Source organism: Rhinoderma darwinii, chromosome 7 (assembly GCF_050947455.1).
Source record: "Rhinoderma darwinii isolate aRhiDar2 chromosome 7, aRhiDar2.hap1, whole genome shotgun sequence".
Lineage (NCBI taxonomy): Eukaryota > Metazoa > Chordata > Amphibia > Anura > Rhinodermatidae > Rhinoderma > Rhinoderma darwinii.
The window spans coordinates 30,266,633-30,287,681 of NC_134693.1; the positions used below are offsets into that span (position 1 = coordinate 30,266,633).

The 21,049-nt window shown below is 43.6% G+C and overlaps 1 protein-coding gene across 4 annotated transcripts in view; it reads right to left on the reverse strand.

Moving 5' to 3' along the window:
- SEC16B (SEC16 homolog B, endoplasmic reticulum export factor) overlaps positions 1–21,049 on the reverse strand; it is a 150,991-nt gene that overhangs the window by 62,435 nt on the left and 67,507 nt on the right. For all 4 annotated transcript variants that reach the window (XM_075833088.1, XM_075833086.1, XM_075833087.1 and 1 more), the window contains 2 exons: positions 16,702–16,839; positions 13,609–13,722 (listed from right to left, as the gene is read on the reverse strand). In XM_075833088.1, the coding sequence (XP_075689203.1) occupies positions 13,609–13,722; positions 16,702–16,839 (252 nt within the window). The remainder of the gene's footprint in view (positions 1–13,608; positions 13,723–16,701; positions 16,840–21,049) is intronic.

Here is a 21,049-nt window from a genome sequence, read left to right on the forward strand (position 1 = left end):
ACTGAAACCGCTTCACCTACTGTCCCTGAGCTTCCTGTCAGAGGCCCTTTTATGCTTCTGTAATTGCTTGATTCCAAAACCACGGAAAGTCTGTGATATCGTGTGCCAATTACAAGCGCTTCCTCTCAGTACGTGTGTACCCCTGGCCCTTGCACAATCATAGGTTTTTTATCTGAGAACAGAACCACAGAGAATAGAGATGGGGGGGATCACGATGGAAGAAAAGAAAACAATTTTTCCATTTTACAAAACAGAAATTAGTTTTTTATTTTATTTTTGTTCTTTTTAGTTTTTTTTTAGTTTTTTTGCTAAGTCTTGAGCTGCATTCACAAAAGGCGGTGAAAACATTTTTAAAGTGGCCAAAAAAAAAAGGAATTGCAAGCGATTTTTTTTTTCTCAAAGACTGTTAAGTGGTATGCCAGTCTCGGTTCCATCTACTGCAAGAAAACTGCATAAACTGAAGGAACACTAATGGCCACAGTACACTGGAACCTATAGTAATCGACATTAATCACTGGCAGCAATACATTAAGGGCGATCTTCCTGTATTTAACAAGCCGTCATGGCATGCAATCATTTTTATAGCTTTCCGGTGTATTGTGAGATGCAGCATTGTGCGATTAACATATGACACAAACAACAAGGAACGATCTTTTATTAGCTCAGACTGTCAGCTCGCCTTAGATTTATAATTGGGCTGCTGATAGTGTTACTACACAGTGCTCCCTTCTACATCCCCAGATTAAAGCTCTGGCCTGATACCAATACAAGAGTCGCATGATGTAATGTATGGTGAGTTGGAAGTACTATATTTTAATGTGGTTTCTGCAGAGGCTATGCCTGGTGATAGGTGGACATGACATTAAGAAAGTAGGAGTCTGTAGAAATGGAGGAATGTAATACAATATGCAGTGTACTACATGTTTCAGAGTAATTGTAAATTATTTGCTACTAGTATATACAGAATTACCCTCTATGACTCATTATGTTCTATTGCATTTTTTTGCTTTGACACCTTAAAACCAGGATCACACATGCAGTTGTGATGCAGTTTTTGTTGGAGTTTTTGGCTTCTTTTTTATAGCCAAATACAGAAGTGGACAGAAAAAAAAGAATATGAATCAGTATTTTCTTCATACATTTCCTTCCTTCTGGATCCACTTCTGGCTTTGGCACAAAAAAACAAAGCCAAAAACGGCATTAAAACTGTGTGTTCCTGCATACCTCCCAAGTATCGCATATTTTCCTTTTAAGCCACGCCTCTAACCCCACCCATACACACCCATTTCAGCCCACACAGTATCATGCTCTCATAGTGCCTCCCCACAGTAAATTGCCCCCATAGAACCCTCTATATAGCATAATGCCCACACAAATTTCCCTATACGGTATGATGCCTCATAGCTGCCCCCATACAGCATAATGACCCCATAGCTACCCCATAGAGTATAATGACCCCATAGCTGCCCCATACAGTATAATGCCCCATAGCTGCCCCATACAGTATAATGCCACCTTAGCTGCCCCATACAGTTTAATGCCCCCTTAGCTGCACCTAGTGCCAGTACCCACATATAAAGTGTGAGTGCCCACATAGACAGTGCCACAGTACCCATGTAGATAGTGTCAGTATCCCCTGTAGATAGTGCCCATATAATGCCACAGTGCCCATGTAGATAGTGCCACACCCCCCTGCAACTAGCGCTACCCCCCTATATATAGAAACATTGGGGCTCCCTCTAGGAGCGGAATCCCCATTGCAAAGCTCTGGCTGGGGACTCCGCTCCAGGAGGAGCCTCTGTGTGCACTGTCCACACATGGACAGTGACGTCAGGAGTTCCCTCTAAGAGCGGAATTCCCAGCCAGAGTGTCGGCAACGCTCTGGCATGGGATTCCGCTCCAGTAGTAGCCCCTAACGTCACTGTCTATAAAGTAGCGCTGTGCCCGGGCAGTCCTCCGCTCTGTACTAATGCTTGAGCAGGGAACTGATGGTTCCTTGCTTCAGCATTGAATTCAACTGTATCTGCGTCCTGAGGGCGCAGATACAGTTGACACCGGGACATACCACCGTCCGCCCGGGACAGCGGGTCACCATCTCGAACCCGGGACTGTCCCACTGAAACTGGGACAGTTGGAAGCTCGCATGCAGTTTTGATGCAGTTTGAGTTGCAGATTTGTTGCAGGAGTGGATTAAAAAGGAGGGCGAATAATAAAGGTAGGACTTAGGCCAGGACCACACACAGTTTTGATGCAGTTTTTGGCTTCGTTTTTTGAGACAAAGTCAGAAGTACATCCAAATGGAGGGGAAAGATATAAAGAAAAGACTGTCATCTACTTTTTTTTGTGTCCACTGCTGTGTTTGACAAAAACTGAGCCAAAAACTATAAAAACTGCATCAAAACTGTGTGTGTGATCCTGGCCTAATAGTTTTACTTCCTGTTGGATCGACACCTGGCATTGGATCGAAAATATACATCAAAGCCTGCACTTTAAACTCCATCAAAAGCTGCATGGGTGATTTCCGGCTTACCATAAAATTGTTTTGTATAGTCCAAGAGATGCAAGCATCTGTAAGGCCTCATTCACATCTGCGTTAGAGGCTCCGTTAGGGACCTCCATCGCAGATGCAGGCAAAATTACCGGGAACAATACCGCAGCATAAAGGAAACCCGACGGAACCCATTCAACTCAATAGGTTTCATCGGCCACTGATGGTGTCCATGGTGCAACGGAACCGGTGTGTCCGGTATTTTTGTTGCTTTGTTCCTATGATGGAGCAGAGCAATGGAAATACCAATTGCAGATGTAGACATAGCCTAAAACACACTGTAAATATAGTAGTGTCATATACTGTAAATAGAGCAGTAAATATAGCAGTAAAATAAAGCTTAGATTTGGAGAATTGCGGTGTTGCTCCCATTCTTTTGTTTGCTAAACTTGCAGTTTGATAGAAAAGGATAGCCCTAACCAGGTTCACACTATCTATTGGAAAAGGTGAATGGGTCAACCACGCACGCATGACAATGGCTATCCTTATAAAAACGTTCAGCTAATTTCATTCGGATAAAAGAACAAATTTAAGTCTGTTATTGCTGAGGACAATATAGTTTGGAGTTAGTATAGAATATGGCTTATTCTACTTCTGTAATAAACTTTCCTGTATAATTTACTTTCAGTTACTTGATCTGTACCAGACCTACACTTCCAATTACATAACTTTTTTGCAGCACTGGGATCTTTTACATGATGGGCCAATGATCGGGCAAACAAGCGTTCATATGAACGCTTGTACCTGATCATTGCCCTGTGTAAACAGGACAACGATCAGCCGACGAATGAGCAAATGCTGATCGTATCGTTTATGCAGCATAAAATATTATCGTTGTTGGCAGCACATCTACCTATATAAACAGCAAGATGTGCTGCCGACATGATGGTAAAGTATGGGGACGAGCGATCATAGTAACAATTGCTTGCCCCTCTACATAACTATTCATAGCTCCTTGTGAAAAGAGCAAACAATCACAGATCAACGAGATGACTCGTTGATCGGCCCTCGTTTTTACGGCCCATACTGGCCAGTGTAAAAGGACCCTATCCGACCTTGCATGTTTCCTCCAGGTACTCCAGTTTCCCCCATCACTCAAAAAACATACTGATCAATTAATAGTCTTCCTATGAAATTGGCTATTGGAATTGTGTGTGTCTGAGATATGGAAATTAGATTGTGGACAGGGGCTGATTTAAATAGTGACAATCTCTGTACAGCACTACAGAATATGTTGGCACTTTATAAGCAATAAAACTTAAAGGGTAACTAAACTTTCAGAAAACTTCTGACATGTCATATTGACATGTCTGAAGTTTTGATCGGTACGGGTCCGAGCTCTGAGACCCCCACGATAACTAAAACGAGGCAGCAGAAGCGCTCGGATGAGCGCTGAGCCGCTCTGTTTCCGATCAGCTTTTCTCAGAAAGCTGATATAACGGTGTACGGACTCAATAGAAAGTCTATGGGCCTATACACCGTTACATTGGTCTTCCGAGAAAAGCCAATCAGAAACAAAGTGGCTCAGCACTGATTCATTTCAGCGATCGGAGGGGGTCTCAGTGCTCAGACCCCCACCAATCAAAACTTCTGACATGTCAATATGACATGTCAGAAGTTTTCTGAAAGTTTAGTTACCCTTTAAATAAAATTAATTATCGTAGAATACACTCTCAAGGTTTAGAGAAACAACAGTAAACAACACTCAATATACTTTAAAGGGGTTGTCCAATACCAGACAACTGATGACCTATCCGCCGGATAAGTCAACAGTACATGATCTGTGGGGGTCCGAAACCCGGACCCCAAAACGTTAAGCCGCTCCGGCTGCCTTTGGGCACCGGACGTTCATGCCGAAGCAGTTGGCTCCTGCCATGGAATAGCAGCAGAGCTTTTGTTCTGCAGCAGGGCCGCTATGCAATGTACGGAGCCAACTGCTTCCGGCTCCGTACATTGCATACTGTGCCTTAACATCCGATGCCCGCAGTCACCGAAGCAGCTGATCGGCGTGGGGTCCAGGTGTTGGACCCGCACCGATGATATACTGATGACCTATCTGGTGGATAGGTCATCAGTTGTCCGGTAGTGGACAACCCCTTTAAGACCTGGTGTTTCTGGGCAACCTCCTAGGCAAAATGGCCAACACTATGGTCCCTGGGCAGGTTGGATAGTTCTCCTCATTTATAAATGGGACTTTTTTTTTTCCTCTTTCTATTGTTGCAATGAAAGGTTTTCATTTTACATTCTTTTCCCTGGAACCATGAATATCAGATGCAATTCTTGTTGTCGCCAGGATTCCACATTATTAAATTAGTCTTATTATATTCCAAGTGCCTGCTGTCACTGTTAGACTGTTGACATGTTAAATGGTGTTCTTGGCCATTCATTACTGAAGTTGGTTTTGAATGCTGTGATATTTTCCACTTTCCTATTTTTAATGTAATGTTTTCTTGGGGAACATTCGGAGCATATTCCATAACAGAATGTGGTATTTAGCGTATTTTACAATACATACAATCAGTGGAATCCAATCAAACCTAAATTGTTCATATCAAAGAAAATTTCCCCTTGAAATAAAAAGAAATTACACAGAAGTCCCTAAACTGCTATTTCAAGTCAATTTCTCTCTGATATTTTTTTTCTATTATTTTTTTTATTTAACGGAGTGGTGTCTAACCTGTGGTTCTCCAGCCATTGCAAAACTACAACTCCAGAGTTTTACAACAACTGAAGAGCTACAAGTTGGAGACAACAGATGCTGGATTTCAAAGGGTCACAACGACAATGAATGGCTGCCAGTACATTGCCCATAGGGGTTGTCATACAGTTTTACACACACCCTGATGGGCATATAAATATACAGAATTGCTTTCACCTCCACTCCCTTAATCCTGCTGCTTCGCAACAGTAGTTCTTTCGGTTTTGCATTGCATTCTGGAACCAGGGAGATTATGATGAGCACTAGATCGGACTGTACTGGTGATAAGTGCGGGAAAATATATAAAATGTTACAATTTATATCAATATGATCACTAAGTAATTTTCCTTCAGTGGCTATAATGTATAAGATACTTTTAAAATAACTCTGTAACATCTAATAACTATCCATATAGTAAACTACAGTACATCACCACAAAGCATCAAATGGAAAAAGTTGCTACATAAGGTATTGGAGTTGGGTGAAAAACCCATCAAAGTGCAATTAGCTGTTAAATCACTTTCGTGCTGATCTGCATAAACTGAAACAGTAACAATAAATCAGAATTATACTAAAGTGTTCAGATTTTAGTACCAGCGACGTGTTTAAAGTGAATAATAGCCTTTATTTATGGACGGTTCCTCTTCTTATCTCTTTGCTCATTGAGACTGTCCCACTACAGCTACACTATATGGATCAAAGTATTGGGACACCTCCACATTATACCAACAGGAACTTTTATGACATCCCATTCTAAATCCATAGGCATTAATATGGAGTTGGTCAACCCCTTTGCAGCTAAAACAGCCTCCACTCTTCTGGGAAGGCTTTCTACCAGTGTTGTGTCTTTGGGAATTTTTGCCCATTCATCCAGAAGAGCATTTGTGAGGTCAAACCCTGATGTTGGAGGAGAGGGCCTGGCTCGCAATCTCCGTTCTATTTCATTCCAAAGGTGTTTGGTCCGCACAGAGCTCTGGCTTCAACCCCATCAGTCAAGTTCTTTCATAGAAGTGAAATGGGTCCGGCACACAATGTAGTAAAATTACTAGTTCTTTCACACCAAACTCATCCAACCATGTCTTTATGGACCTTGCTTTGTGCACTCTGGCACAGTCATACTGGAACAGAAAAGGCCGAACCCCAATCTGTTCCCACAAAGTTAGAATCTACAATTATCCAAAATGTCTTGTATGCTAAAGCATTAAGATTTCCCTTCACTAGAACTGAGTGGTCGAACACTGAAAAATAACCCCTAACATTATCCCTTCTCCACCAAACTTCACAGCTGGCATAATGCAGTCAGGCAGGTAACGTTCTCCTGGCATTCACCAAACCCAGACTTGTCCATCAGACTGCCAGATAGAGGAGCATGATTCATCTCTCCACAGAACACATTTCCACTGTACCAGAGTGCAGTGGCGGCGGCTTTACATCACTCTATCCGACACTTGGCATGGTACTTGATGATGTAAGTGTAAAGGATCTGCCAGGCACTACGTCTGTGGATACTCCCAGGATTAATCAGTCGACACCTGAGGCCAGACCTCTTAGACTGACACCGGCTCCCACCAATCAGGGTGGCAGGCTCAGGAGTGGGAGAGCCTATCGCGGCCTGGTCAGTCGGAGTTAGCTCCGCCCCCTGTCCATTTAACCCTGCCGTTTTCTCTTCCTCATTGCTTGTTATTCTTCTTGGATTCCTGGCCCCACTGCTGCCTTGCTCCAGCCTGCTTCTGCCGTGCTTCTGCCTTGCTTCAGTTCCCGCTTATCCTGCTTTGCTCTGCCCCTGGCTTGCTTCCTGCTCCGTGCTCTGCGTTTGTATACTCCACTACATCCTGATCCTGACTGGCTCGTTCACCACTCCGTTTCCTCACGGTGTTCCGTGGGCTACTGCCCCTTCCCTTGCTTGTTCCCTGTTTGTATCCCCTTGCACTTAGTCAGCGTAGGGACCGCCGCCAAGTTGTACCCCGTCGCCTAGGACGGGACGTTGCACGTAGGCAGGGACAGGGCGGTGGGTAGATTAGGGCTCACTTGTTCCCTTCACCTCCTTCCTGCCATAACACAATAACAAGCCAATACCTAGTCTACCTTTTCTCCTACGCTGACGCTATCATGGACCCCCTTGAGACCCTGACCCAGCAGATGCAGGGCCTCTCCCTACAGGTCCAGGCCCTGGCTCAGAGGGTCAACCAGTCTGACGCTGCCATAGTAGTACCCCTCACCTCACCTCTAGAACCCGACCTCAAGTTACCTGACCGGTTCTCAGAGGACCGTAAGACTTTTCTCTCCTTCCGGGAGAGTTGCAGACTTTACTTCCGTCTAAAACCTCACTCCTCAGGTTCCGAGAACCAGCGGGTGGGTATCATTATATCCCGACTCCAGGAAGGGCCCCAAGAGTGGGCCTTCTCCTTGGCTCCTGACGCCCCTGAACTTTCCTCCGTCGATCGTTTTTTCTCTGCCCTCGGACTCATTTACGACGAGACTGACAGGACTGCCTTAGCCGAGAGTCAGCTGGTGACCTTACGTCAGGGTAGGAGACCTGTTGAGGAATACTGTTCTGATTTTAGAAAGTGGTGCGTAGCTTCTCGGTGGAACGACCTGGCCCTAAGGTGCCAGTTTAGGTTAGGATTATCTGATGCCCTGAAGGATCTGCTTGTTAGCTACCCCTCTTCTGACTCCCTAGACCAGGTTATGGCCCTAGCAGTACGACTTGACCGACGTCTCAGGGAACGTCAGCTTGAACGTTTCAGTGTTTTCCCCTCTGACTTCCCTGCGATTCCCCCCGAGGTCCCGTCTCCTCGCTCTTCCACGGAAGACTCGGAGGTACCTATGCAACTCGGGGCCTCCATGTCCCCTCGACAACGTAGAGAGTTCCTCAGGAAGAATGGTCTCTGCTTCTATTGTGGGGGTGACAAGCATCTACTGAACACCTGTCCCAGGCGCAAGAATAAGCAGCCGGAAAACTTCCGCGCCTAAGTGATCATCGGGGAGGTCACTTGGGCGCACAGGTATTTCCCGTTAATATGAAACGCAATAAAATTTTGCTTCCCTTTCAGGTCTCGTTTGCTGGCCAGTCTGCCACTGGCAGTGCCTTCGTGGATTCTGGCTCATCTGCTAATATCATGTCTGTGGAATTTGCTATGTCTCTAAAAATGCCTTTTATTGATTTGCCTTATCCTGTCCCGGTAGTGGGTATCGACTCCACTCCTCTTGCTAATGGTTATTTTACTCAGCATACTCCTGTTTTTGAACTCCTTGTTGGCTCCATGCATTTGGAGCAGTGCTCTGTACTGGTGATGCAGGGATTATCGTCCGATCTGGTATTAGGTCTTCCCTGGTTGCAGCTGCATAATCCCACGTTTGATTGGAATACTGGGGATCTCACCAAATGGGGTAATGAATGCCTGACGTCATGTCTTTCGGTTAACTCTATTTCTCCCCGTGAGGAGGTAAACACGCTACCTGAGTTTGTTCAGGACTTCGCTGATGTGTTTTCTAAGGAGGCCTCCGAGGTGTTGCCCCCTCATAGAGATTACGGTTGCGCCATCGATTTGGTACCTGGTGCTAAGCTTCCTAAGGGTAGGATATTTAATCTTTCATGTCCTGAACGTGAAGCTATGAGGGAGTATATCCAAGAATGCCTGGCCAAGGGTTTCATTCGCCCCTCGACTTCTCCTGTAGGTGCTGGCTTCTTCTTCGTGGGGAAGAAGGATGGTGGTCTTAGGCCGTGCATTGACTATCGGAACTTGAATAAGGTCACAGTAAGGAACCAGTATCCCCCTCCTTTGATCTTTTTAATCAGGTTCAGGGGGCCCAATGGTTCTCTAAGTTCGATCTACGGGGGGCATATAACCTTATCCGCATCAAAGAGGGGGATTAGTGGAAGACTGCGTTCAACACGCCCGAAGGTCATTTCGAATACCTGGTCATGCCCTTTGGGTTGTGTAATGCCCCTGCCGTCTTCCAGAATTTTATTAATGAAATTCTGAGAGATTACCTGGGAAATTTTCTTGTAGTGTACCTTGATGACATACTGGTGTTTTCCAAGGACTGGTCCTCCCACGTAGAGCATGTCAGGAAGGTCCTGCAGGTCCTCCGGGAAAATAATCTGTTTGCGAAAACCGAAAAATGTGTGTTTGGGGTACAGGAGATACCATTTTTGGGTCAAATCCTCACTCCTCATGAATTCCGCAAGGACCCTGCCAAGGTTCAGGCTGTGGCGGAATGGGTCCAACCTGCCTCCCTGAAGGCGCTACAGTGTTTTTTGGGGTTCGCTAACTATTACAGGAGATTTATTGCCAACTTCTCGGTCGTCGCTAAGCCTCTTACGGACCTCACTCGCAAGGGTGCTGATGTCCTCCACTGGCCTCCTGAGGCCGTCCAGGCTTTTGAGACCCTCAAGAAGTGCTTTATCTCGGCCCCCGTGCTGGTTCAGCCCAACCAAAGGGAGCCATTTATTGTGGAGGTTGACGCGTCCGAGGTGGGAGTGGGGGCCGTCTTGTCCCAGGGTACCAGCTCCCTCACCCATCTCCGCCCCTGTGCTTACTTCTCTAGGAAGTTTTCGCCCACGGAGAGTAACTATGATATTGGCAACCGCGAACTTTTAGCCATTAAATGGGCTTTTGAAGAGTGGTGTCACTTCCTGGAGGGGGCCAGACACCAGGTAACGGTCCTTACTGACCACAAGAATCTGGTTTTCCTAGAATCTGCCCGGAGGCTTAATCTTAGACAAGCTCGATGGGCGCTATTCTTTACCAGATTAAACTTCTTGGTTACCTATAGGGCTGGGTCCAAAAATATTAAGGCTGATGCACTGTCACGTAGTTTCATGGCCAATCCTCCTTCTGAGGAGGATCCTGCTTGTATTTTACCCCCTGGTATAATCGTTTCTGCCACTGATTCTGATTTAGCCTCTGACATTGCGGCTGATCAAGGTTCAGCTCCCGGGAACCTCCCTGGGGACAAGCTGTTTGTCCCCCTGCAATACCGGCTAAGGGTACTCAGGGAAAACCATGACTCCGCACTATCTGGTCATCCTGGCATCTTGGGTACCAAACACCTCATTACCAGAAACTATTGGTGGCCTGGGTTGCCTAAAGACGTTAGGGCTTACGTCGCCGCTTGTGAGGTTTGTGCTAGGTCCAAGACCCCTAGGTCCCGACCTGCGGGCTTACTACCTTCTTTGCCCATTCCCCAGAGACCTTGGACCCATATCTCCATGGATTTTATCACCGATTTGCCTCCATCTCAGGGCAAGTCGGTGGTGTGGGTGGTAGTAGACCGCTTCAGCAAGATGTGCCACTTTGTGCCCCTTAAGAAACGACCTAACGCCAAGACGTTAGCTTCTTTGTTTGTTAAACACATTTTGCGTCTCCATGGGGCCCCAGTCAATATCGTTTCTGACAGAGGGGTACAATTTGTTTCCTTATTTTGGAGAGCTTTTTGTAAAAAGTTGGAGATTGATCTGTCCTTCTCCTCCGCCTTCCATCCCGAAACTAATGGCCAAACGGAAAGGACTAATCAATCCCTGGAACAATATTTAAGGTGTTTCATCTCTGACTGTCAATTTGATTGGGTCTCATTCCTTCCCCTCGCTGAATTTTCCCTGAATAACCGGGTCAGTAACTCGTCAGGGGTCTCCCCGTTTTTCTGTAATTTCGGGTTTAATCCAAGGTTCTCCTCCGTTTCTCCTGGTTGTTCCAATAATCCCGAGGTAGAGGACATTCATCGGGAACTGGGTCAGAAGAACCTAGAGGCGTCCCAGAGCGTACAAAAGATTCAGGCTGATAGAAGACGTTCTGCTAACCCCCGGTTTGTCGTCGGGGATCTGGTGTGGTTGTCGTCTAGGAACTTGCGCCTTAAGTTCCCGTCCAGGAAGTTTGCTCCCCGATTTATTGGGCCTTATAAGGTCATTGAAGTCCTCAACCCTGTATCCTTCCGTCTGGAGCTGCCCCCATCCTTTCGCATACACGACGTCTTTCATGCCTCCCTCCTTAAACGCTGCTCCCCGTCCTGGTCCCCCTCGAGGAAACCTCCTGTTCCCGTTCTCACCCCTGAGGGGGTGGAATTCGAGGTGGCCAAGATTGTGGACAGTAGGATGATCCAGGGCTCCCTCCAGTACCTGGTCCATTGGAGAGGATACGGGCCGGAGGAGAGGACTTGGGTACCTGCTCGAGATGTTCACGCTGGGGTATTGGTCAGGAGGTTCCACCTTCTCTTCCCCACTAAACCGGGTCCTCCTAGTAAGGGTCCGGTGGCCCCTCATAAAAGGGGGAGTACTGTAAAGGATCTGCCAGGCACTACGTCTGTGGATACTCCCAGGAGTGGGAGAGCCTATCGCGGCCTGGTCAGTCGGAGTTAGCTCCGCCCCCTGTCCATTTAACCCTGCCGTTTTCTCTTCCTCATTGCTTGTTATTCTTCTTGGATTCCTGGCCCCACTGCTGCCTTGCTCCAGCCTGCTTCTGCCGTGCTTCTGCCTTGCTTCAGTTCCCGCTTATCCTGCTTTGCTCTGCCCCTGGCTTGCTTCCTGCTCCGTGCTCTGCGTTTCCTCACGGTGTTCCGTGGGCTACTGCCCCTTCCCTTGCTTGTTCCCTGTTTGTATCCCCTTGCACTTAGTCAGCGTAGGGACCGCCGCCAAGTTGTACCCCGTCGCCTAGGACGGGTCGTTGCAAGTAGGCAGGGACAGGGCGGTGGGTAGATTAGGGCTCACTTGTTCCCTTCACCTCCTTCCTGCCATAACAGTAAGGCTGTCTTGCAGCTGCTCAGCCATAGAAACCCACCATGCCATGAGCTCCCGAGGCATGTTTTTTGTGCTGATGTCCATGACTGAGGAGGTTTGTATCTCTGCAGTTATTGAGTCAGCAGAGCGTTGGCGGCTTTTATGCACTATGCGGCTGAACACTCAGCGACCCTGCTCTGTAACTTTACATAGTCGCCCACTTAGTTGCTGTGGTTCCTAAAGGCTTCCACTTTACAACAATACCACTCACAGTTGATCAGGGAATATCTATCTGTCTTTCAGTAATAATCAGCCCCAGACACCGCTGCGGCAGTTTGCAAGAGACGCAATATGGCTCCTAGTTTCCGTACCAACTGGAAATTTCAGTTTATGCTAGGAGCCATCAAGTTGATATGGGTGCCGAGGAGATAGATCTGCTCATTCATCTTCCTTCATTCTACAAAATTCAGCCATGGAGCAGGGGTGTCCGGCACTAATAGTTACCGAAAAGAGCCACAGACCTATAATGTAGCAAATTGCAGAGACTTGTCTTTGTAAATGCCACAATATAATAAAAGTTACTTGTAACTGGAGGTACTCTTTAATATTCAGTGTGGCTGAACTCCATTTGTCATATTTGAAAGTGGTGCGAGACCTAAAAAAAAGATTGAAGACCTCCGCTGTAGTGTTTATAAAAATACATACATACAAACTAAGTTTGTGATGTATGAAAATACTTTTTGTTATTGTGGAACTGTACACAATGTAATCACAAAATAATAATTACTAAGATATACAAAGTCTTGCTCTCCGTGACTCCTATAGATATGAAATATAAAAGAATGTCCAACATCGATCTAGGGATCAACATAAAAACGTCCAATATTGCTTTGTGATTAAAACCTTTATCTTAAACTATCTAGACAGTCTTATTGTTTTTTTTTCTACAATATGAATGATCTTTCTTTAAAGGGAACCTGTCACAAGCATTTCATCTATTAAACCAGAAATACCTGGTGGTAGTGGGTGAAAAATCATTTTTATGTAACCTTCTAAGTAGGTTCTGTACCTTTAGTGTTCCCGTGCTGTATGCTAATGAGCACAAAAGAGTCATATCTTCGTTTGAAAAGAGTCATATCTTCATTCCTCAAGCCTTTCCGAGTTAACCCCGCCTCCTTACTTGTGACTGACAGCTCTTCGCCTTCCCATTACACATAAAATCCCACGCATCGATGTCCTGTTCTGGTGTATGCGCACAATGGGAAACCATAGAGGCTCATGCGCAGTAACTAGATTTGAGGCCCAGACGAAGCAGGGAAGGGTGTCGGACCATACATGACGGGCGCATGCACGTTATCTCAAGCGAGATTTCAGCATTCAGTGCAGGCAAGTTTTCTTCAGTGGTCGGGCATAAGAAGAGGAACGAACGAGACTGCTGAATTATTACCATAAAAGGTGCAAAATGTTTGCAGACCATTATTTACGGTGGGAGGAGGATTTTAGGAGAGGGGATAACGGTAATGAACTTTTGACAGCAGCGGCTAGCGAGGAGTGAGTACAGTTCAATAGGTGAACTGCTGGTCACAGGTTCCCTTTAAACATTTATTCACTTCATATCAGAATTTGAAGTTTTTCACCAGTGTTTACCTGTAAGTGTAAGAAAAGGGCACGGAGCTGGACAAGCCATGTTGGTTCTTGGTTCTGTTCTGGCTCAGGTCGTTCTAGAAGCTGGGGATCTGAGTATTTCAAGCGTTCTGCCAACTGAAATCATAAAATACACGAAATTGAGAACACACTACATAATATAGCTTGCAATCGCTGAAACAAGTCATGAATGTGTTGTCTATGCATGAAAAATTAGCGCAGAACACATTGCCCATTGTCTGATTCACAGATGAGCAAACCGCACCAGAAAGGAAATTTTAGGATAAGCCAACCCCTGCCTTAATATAATATAAGGGTGTTCTCAGCAGAGTAGAGAATGGTCATCATTTTTTATAGAAAGGATTGGATAACTAATTAATAGGGGTTGTCTGCGTTGGACGATCCCTCTATATTAAAAGGCCCCCCCGAACCCCTAGTGATCAGCTGTAATCTGCATTGGAAGCTGGTAACAAGTGATCCATTCCTGTGTATAGCGCTGCAAGGGAAATAAAGCATTACATGGTGCCTATTGAAATCAAAGAGCTGTGAGGGTATGTTCACACAGTTTATTTTCGGCCATTTTCGTTTTTCCGATGGGGGCGTTTTTTTCCGCGGCGGTTTTTGGAGCCGTTTTTCATTGACTCTATAGAAAAACAGCTCCAAAAACAGCTGTAAAAAACACCACGAAAAACGCGAGTTTGTTTAAAAAAATCTGAAAATCATTTTTATTTTCAGATGTTTTTGATTTTGTGTGTGCACATACGCTTAGTGTAAAGCACGTGATGAAAGTGCTGTGCCATCCAAAGCAACGTCCTTCATTCTGGGTAATTGAGGAAGGTTATGAATGCTGGACTCCCCTCTATTTTCTCAAAATACCCCAATAGAGTGTTGAAAAAAAGTATTTCTTTCAAAAGCCATAAACATATCTGTAGTGGAACATTTAGTTTACCAGAAATATACTCATTTGACCTTCCTCTGCATAAACAGATATTCTGCCATGTTCTGTTCTTCTAATCGGCCTCCTGACAGATTATTTGTGCAGCTATTTATGGAAATAGAGGACTAGATACACATATGGGTGCACGTCTGAAGATTTAAAAATGACATTTGAAAGTCAAGCATACTATCAGTCGTGGAAAAAACCCCTTCAATAATTACAACTTACATTTATCTGCTAAAATACTGCTCATTCGAGTCTCATTCAGGCCATAAATAAGTTACAAGAAGAAGGAGACATTTGGAACTGTGCTCATTTGATGTGTCACATTTGTAAATTTTAATGTCCTTCTTACATTCTTATAACCGCTCTTTCTTGCATAAAGTGAGCTGGGTCACTGCAAAAACATCCAGTAGTATATATAGGCTAAGAACTAAATACTTGAACCTATGACCATCCTTCATACTGAGAATACCCTTTAGAATCTGCAATATTCATTGGTTCAAGTTCACCTAAAAATCTTTTCTTGCAAAGTGAATTAAATTATCAGATTCCTCTTATCCTTTAGCAACCAGCTCTGCCCACTTGCTGAATAAGAAGGAAAAAGGCACTGCCATCGTAGAGGAAATCTTGACTTGAAAAGTTATAGCTTTTATTTACTAAGCTATTGACACTACTTTAGAGGCGAAAAAAGTCCCACATTTTTTATTTTATTCCATTGTTATGTTGTGCCCACCACTTTTACATAAAATGAGGTCTGGCTTAAACTTTTCTGCCAGAAAGTGGCGTCAGGTCTAGCGGAAATATATGCCAGCTCGGAGTTACCGTAGATTTCAAGTCAGGTGTACAGACAGCACGAAACGCATAAAATTTATTTAGAGGCATGCGCCTCTTTATAAATTACCCGTATCTTACTGCTACAGCTTTTGACTAAGCCTGGCATATGAAACGCCAGTCTTCGTACATCTGGCCTGATGTATTTAACACTGAGAGCTACATCATGTTGGCATATGGCAGGAAACGACATGGAATGTATGAACACAGTGTGAGTGACTCAAGGAACCCATAACATGGCAAACGACAAAACTTGCAGTTAATCCGACAACATCAATATCCTGCAGAAGCAAATGGAAATTACATGTGAAATATAGAAAGAAAAATAAGGCAGTTCAACCTGATTTACCAAAATATTAAGAAATGCTCTTGTGCCTTCCATGATCTATGAATTTCATGTATATCATAATCAGCCATGTCTAATGTATATGGCATCCTTGTATCTGGCACATGGGCAGACTGACAGTGATCTGGGCACCTGGTTCTTGGGCCCCTCACTAACCCCTATAGCCACTGGACATTATCAGACTGTGAGGAACACCCAGCGGTCAATTTATTCATTCATTTTCAGGAGTAACAAAGGAACGACACAATGTAGAGTTCTAAGAAAAGATGTTCCAGAATAGTTATTTTATGGAAGATGCAAGTATTTACTAAAACAGACGTATCAGGAGAGGTGACAGGTCCCCTTTAAGTAAGCTTTTAATGTGTAAGTAACGCCCAGCATTGGAAATGGGCACAATGTCACTGTGCCTACACCGTAACATGATCGCCAATCAAAGTGTAAGAGATTTCATTGTAATTTGCATGTGAAAAGGTGCAAACTTCTGCTCTGAAACAATGCAAGATTGTACCATCCCCAGTAAAGTGATAATAATGCAATGTGCACAGTTTGAAGGCATGAAGAGAAATACACCCTGGAGACCCGAAGCTATCATTTACCATTTTTAAGCAAAAATGCCGGTTCTTCTGCTTGAAGCGTTAAACACATTTCACTGCAGGCCATTCGAGCAGAGAAGTCATTAATGATTAATGTTTATTCCCAGAAGTTTTATATCAACAGGGAAATGGCAGGATTTCTTCTAAAATGTGCATACAGCTTCTCTCTGAAATAATGTTTAGCTTTAAATGCATTGGACTTTATTATATATGGGGAGAAAAACAGATGGGACGTTTTGTACAGTTAACTCCCATTGACAGCAGTGGAAATAAAGAAGAAAACTGCAATATCAGCTGTTCTGCTCATATGGAATAAGGGCTATAATCTCCTGAGCCAAACTGCCAGTGTTTGGATATCTTAGGACGTGTGTGAAGGCTTAAGTCACCTTGATTAACTCCGATATCAACACCAAAGATCCGGAGTTGGAGAGAAGGATGGCGGAGGCAATGCACTCACAATAATGCAAGGCAACAGATGTCAAACCATAATCCACTAGTCGAGCGGCATACACAAACTTGTAGATCTGAAACATGAAAAATAAACAGAATTAACAACAAATCCAATGCTAACTATAGTAATATTCTCCAAACCACTGATGAAGGTGTTCTCCATAGGGAAAACTAAGGAGAAACACAGTTTGTCAAAGGAACGCATGCAGTTTTGGTATTAACTTGAATAGTGTAAAAACCTTTCCTAGATTTTGAAGTATGCCTATTATTTAATTTTTTTCTACATACTGTAGGTTCCAAATTAGTTATGAATTGATGATATAATATTTGTTTATAGGCAATAGAAATTAAATGCCGAAATTCTGGATGTCTGCAGCCACCTCTAGAGGGGGCGCAGTGCACATGAATTTGCAGCTCCCATTTAAATCCTGAGAACAGCATAAACTAGTGACAGACACATTGATTTCACCATGCCATCACTAAGTAATATTCTGTAGTTTCTGAGTATTTAGATCTTATAATTATGGCGCGCGGCCAGCAATTCAGGGCTTAAAACTGGCTATATTCATATATGCACGCTCCTTTCGCCTCCCCCTGCCCTTCAGCCGCTGATTGACACTTTTCTTGCTATGCACAGTAATAGGGAGAAAAGTGTCAATCAGCATCTGGAGGGCGGGGGGAACGTGAATATATGAATATGCTTGGACGTAAGCCCTGCATTGCTGGCTACGTGCCGCAAGTATAACATGTAAATACTCAGAAACTACTTAAAGAGGCTCTGTCACCACATTATAAGTGGCCTATATTGTACATGATGTGATCGGCGCTGTAATGTAGATTACAGCTGTGTTTTTTATTTAGAAAAACGATAATTTTTGACGGAGTTATGACCTATATTAGCTTTATGTTAATGAGTTTCTCAATGGATAACTGGGCGTGTTTTACTCTATGACCAAGTGGGCGTTGTACAGAGGAATGTATGACGCTGACCAATCAGTGTTCACATCACTGTTTGCTTTCCGTTCCCGGGGTTCCTTCGGGCGAACCGTGCAACGGAAAGTCAAACTGAAACCCCAGCTTCCGTTTCAGTCACCATTGATGTAACGACGGAATCAATAGCGGAGTCGACTGCGGACATCGGAAAAACGGAAACCTGCCGGAATGGTGACGAACGGAAACCATTAGCAATGTTTCCGTCACCATTGATATCAATGGTGACTGAAGCGAAAGCTGTGGTTTCAGTTTGACTTTCCGTTGCGGGGTTCACTCTGATGGAAAGCGAACGGTGATGTGAACAGGCCCTTAGTGATAGCACGCAGATGTTATTGATCACATCTAAGTTCATAACTTACATGTGATCGATAACAGGTGGATCCTGCATGTCACAGACATGCAGAAACTGCTGTCACCTAAGCCATCAGTCCCGCTGACCTGACGGATTTGCGTTTCAACGCAAGATACAGCTTCTATGTACCCAGGAGACATAGAAGCTGTATCTCAAAAAGTAAAAAATTTTTTTTATAAAAACCAATTACAAAGTTGCATTAAACATTATAATACATTGTTTTATTTGAAGAAAAAAAAGTCTTCAAAGGTTTAAATAGCCTTTAAAGAGGATCTGTCATTAGTTTATTAATTCCCTATCTCCTAACTAATCGAATAGGCGCTTTGCAGCTGATAACTACAGGGTAATTTGTTTTCAAAAACTTTTAATATTTGCAAAGTTATGAGCATTTTTTCTAAATATGCTTATTTGGCTATACTTGCCAAATAGGAGGCGACTCTTTCTTTTCACTCTGGGCAGTGTAATGTTTTCTGTATGACGCTGTCAATCAGCATACAGCTTCTCCCCCTTCCCTGCCCAGCAACACAGCCTGATCATATAGTACACAGCTTCCATTCCCGACTGTGTTTTCAATCTCCAGTTGTTTCACAGCTACAACTGGTTTCATATGAAAGATTAGAATCTCCTCTTTCATATGCAACCAGAGGCACTGTTCTAGGTGGTCCACAGCCAGAGATATGGCTGTTTAAAGTGATGCCCCTTCCCTACAGCCTCATTCTCTCACACTGTGTGAAGCAGCTTCATGCTGATAGGACAGCGTCAGAGGCTGTGAGGAGGCTCCACCTCAGGAGAATCGCTGGTGTTGACATCCAACTTGTCTAATAAAGGCTCATTTGCATATTCAGAATAAAGCTTCTCACTTTTAAAATAATAAACGTATAAACGTTTTGGGATGCAAATTTCACTAGCATTATCAGTGAGACATCTCCTATTAATTAGCTGGGAGATAGGGCATTACTAAACTAGTGACAGAGCCTCTTTAAGTCAATAATACATTTGTCCAAAGTAAGCTCCTATGCGCCCCCTAGTGGTATCTGCAGGCAGACAGAATTTTAGCATTTATCAAAAGGCATTAATACAGTAGGTGAACTCTCTCCACAGGTGAAAACTTGTCCAATTCTTTCTTCTAAGAAAATAAAAATTGTGGAAGGAATTTTACTTTGTATTCCACTATAAACATGGGTATAACCTTTCTGTTTTACTGCAACTATTTTACATTTCATAAATATACTACTAAGAAAGCATGCATCAAAAAATGGCGTTTCCAGCTGAAACATTTTTCAGATAGTAACAAATAAAATCTTGGCATTCCACATAAAGCCTTGGTCACACAGTGCAGATTAATGCGTTGTTGTCTGCATTTTTTTCAGCCAAGAAATGGACTGGATCCAAGAGAATTGAAGTACAATGCTTCCACAAGTTACAGTGTTAATTTGTTCCAGGATGACCTTTGTAACTTAAACTATTGTAAATTGAGGCCATAACTATATGGAAAATTAATAATTTGTTCCAATGGCACCAAAATGTTAACACAAAGTAAGAAAAAATATATTAAGGAAAAATTAGCTTGTAACTAATACAGATAAGATAAGTAAATCCTAACTGATAAAAGCTGATAAGCTGATAAAAATGGTAAATAACTTTGTATAATGAGGACAAGAGCTTCTTCAGGATTTGTACAGTACACACAGAGTAGATAATGCAGTACACACAGAGTAGATAATGCAGCTACCTTACAGGTAGATCGTAGTGCAGCACATAAAGTACAGGTAGAGAGCAGTGCAGCACATGTAGTACAGGTAGAGAGCAGTAGAGTACATGTAGTAAAGGCAGATAGCAGTACAGTACATGTAGAACTGGTAGAGAGCAGCATAGTACATGTAGTACAGGTAAATAGCAGTACAGTACATGTAGTACATGTAGATAGCAGTATAGTACAGGTGGATAGCAGTACAGTACATGTAGTACAGGTAGACAACAGTACAGTACATGTAGTACAGGTAGATAGCAGTACAGTACATGTAGTACATGTAGATAGCAGTATAGTACAGGTAGATAGCAGTAAAGTACATGTAATACAGGTAGAGAGCAGTACAGTACATGTAGTACAGGTAGAGAGCAGTACAGTACATGTAGTACAGGTAGGGAGCAGTACAGTACATGCAGTACAGGTAGAGAGCAGAACAGTACATGTAATATAGATAGATAGCAGTGCATGTAATACAGGAAGAGAGCAGTACAGTACATGTAATACAGGTAGATAGCAGTACAGTACATGTAGTACAGGTAAATAGCAGTATAGTACAAGTAGAGAGCAGTACAGTACTTATAATACTGGTAGAGCGCAGTACAGTACATGTAGTACAGGTAGATAGCAGTACAGTACATGTAAAATAGATAGATAGCAATATAGTACATGTAATACAGTTAGAAAGCATTACAGTTCATGTATTACAGGGAGATTGCAGTATAGTACAGGTAGATAGCAGTACAGTACATGTATTACTGGTAGAGAGCAGTACAGTACATGTAGTACAGGTAGATAGCAGTACAGTACATGTAGTACAGGTAGAGAGCAGTACAGTACATGTAGCACAGGTAGAGAGCAGTACAGTACATGTAGTACAGGTAGAGAGCAGTACAGTACATGTAGTACAGGTAGATAGCAGTATAGTACAGGTAGTTAGCAGTGCAGTACATGTAATACAGGTAGAGAGCAGTACAGTACATGTAGTACAGGTAGATAGCATTGTAGTACATGAGAGAGCAGTACAGTACATGTAGTACAGGTAGAGAGCAGTACAGTACATGCCGTACAGGTAGAGAGTAGTACAGTACATGCAATGCAGGTAGAGAGCAGTACAATACATGTAGTACAGGTAGAGAGCAGTACAGTATATGTGGTACAGGTAGAGAGCAGTATAATACATGTAGCACAA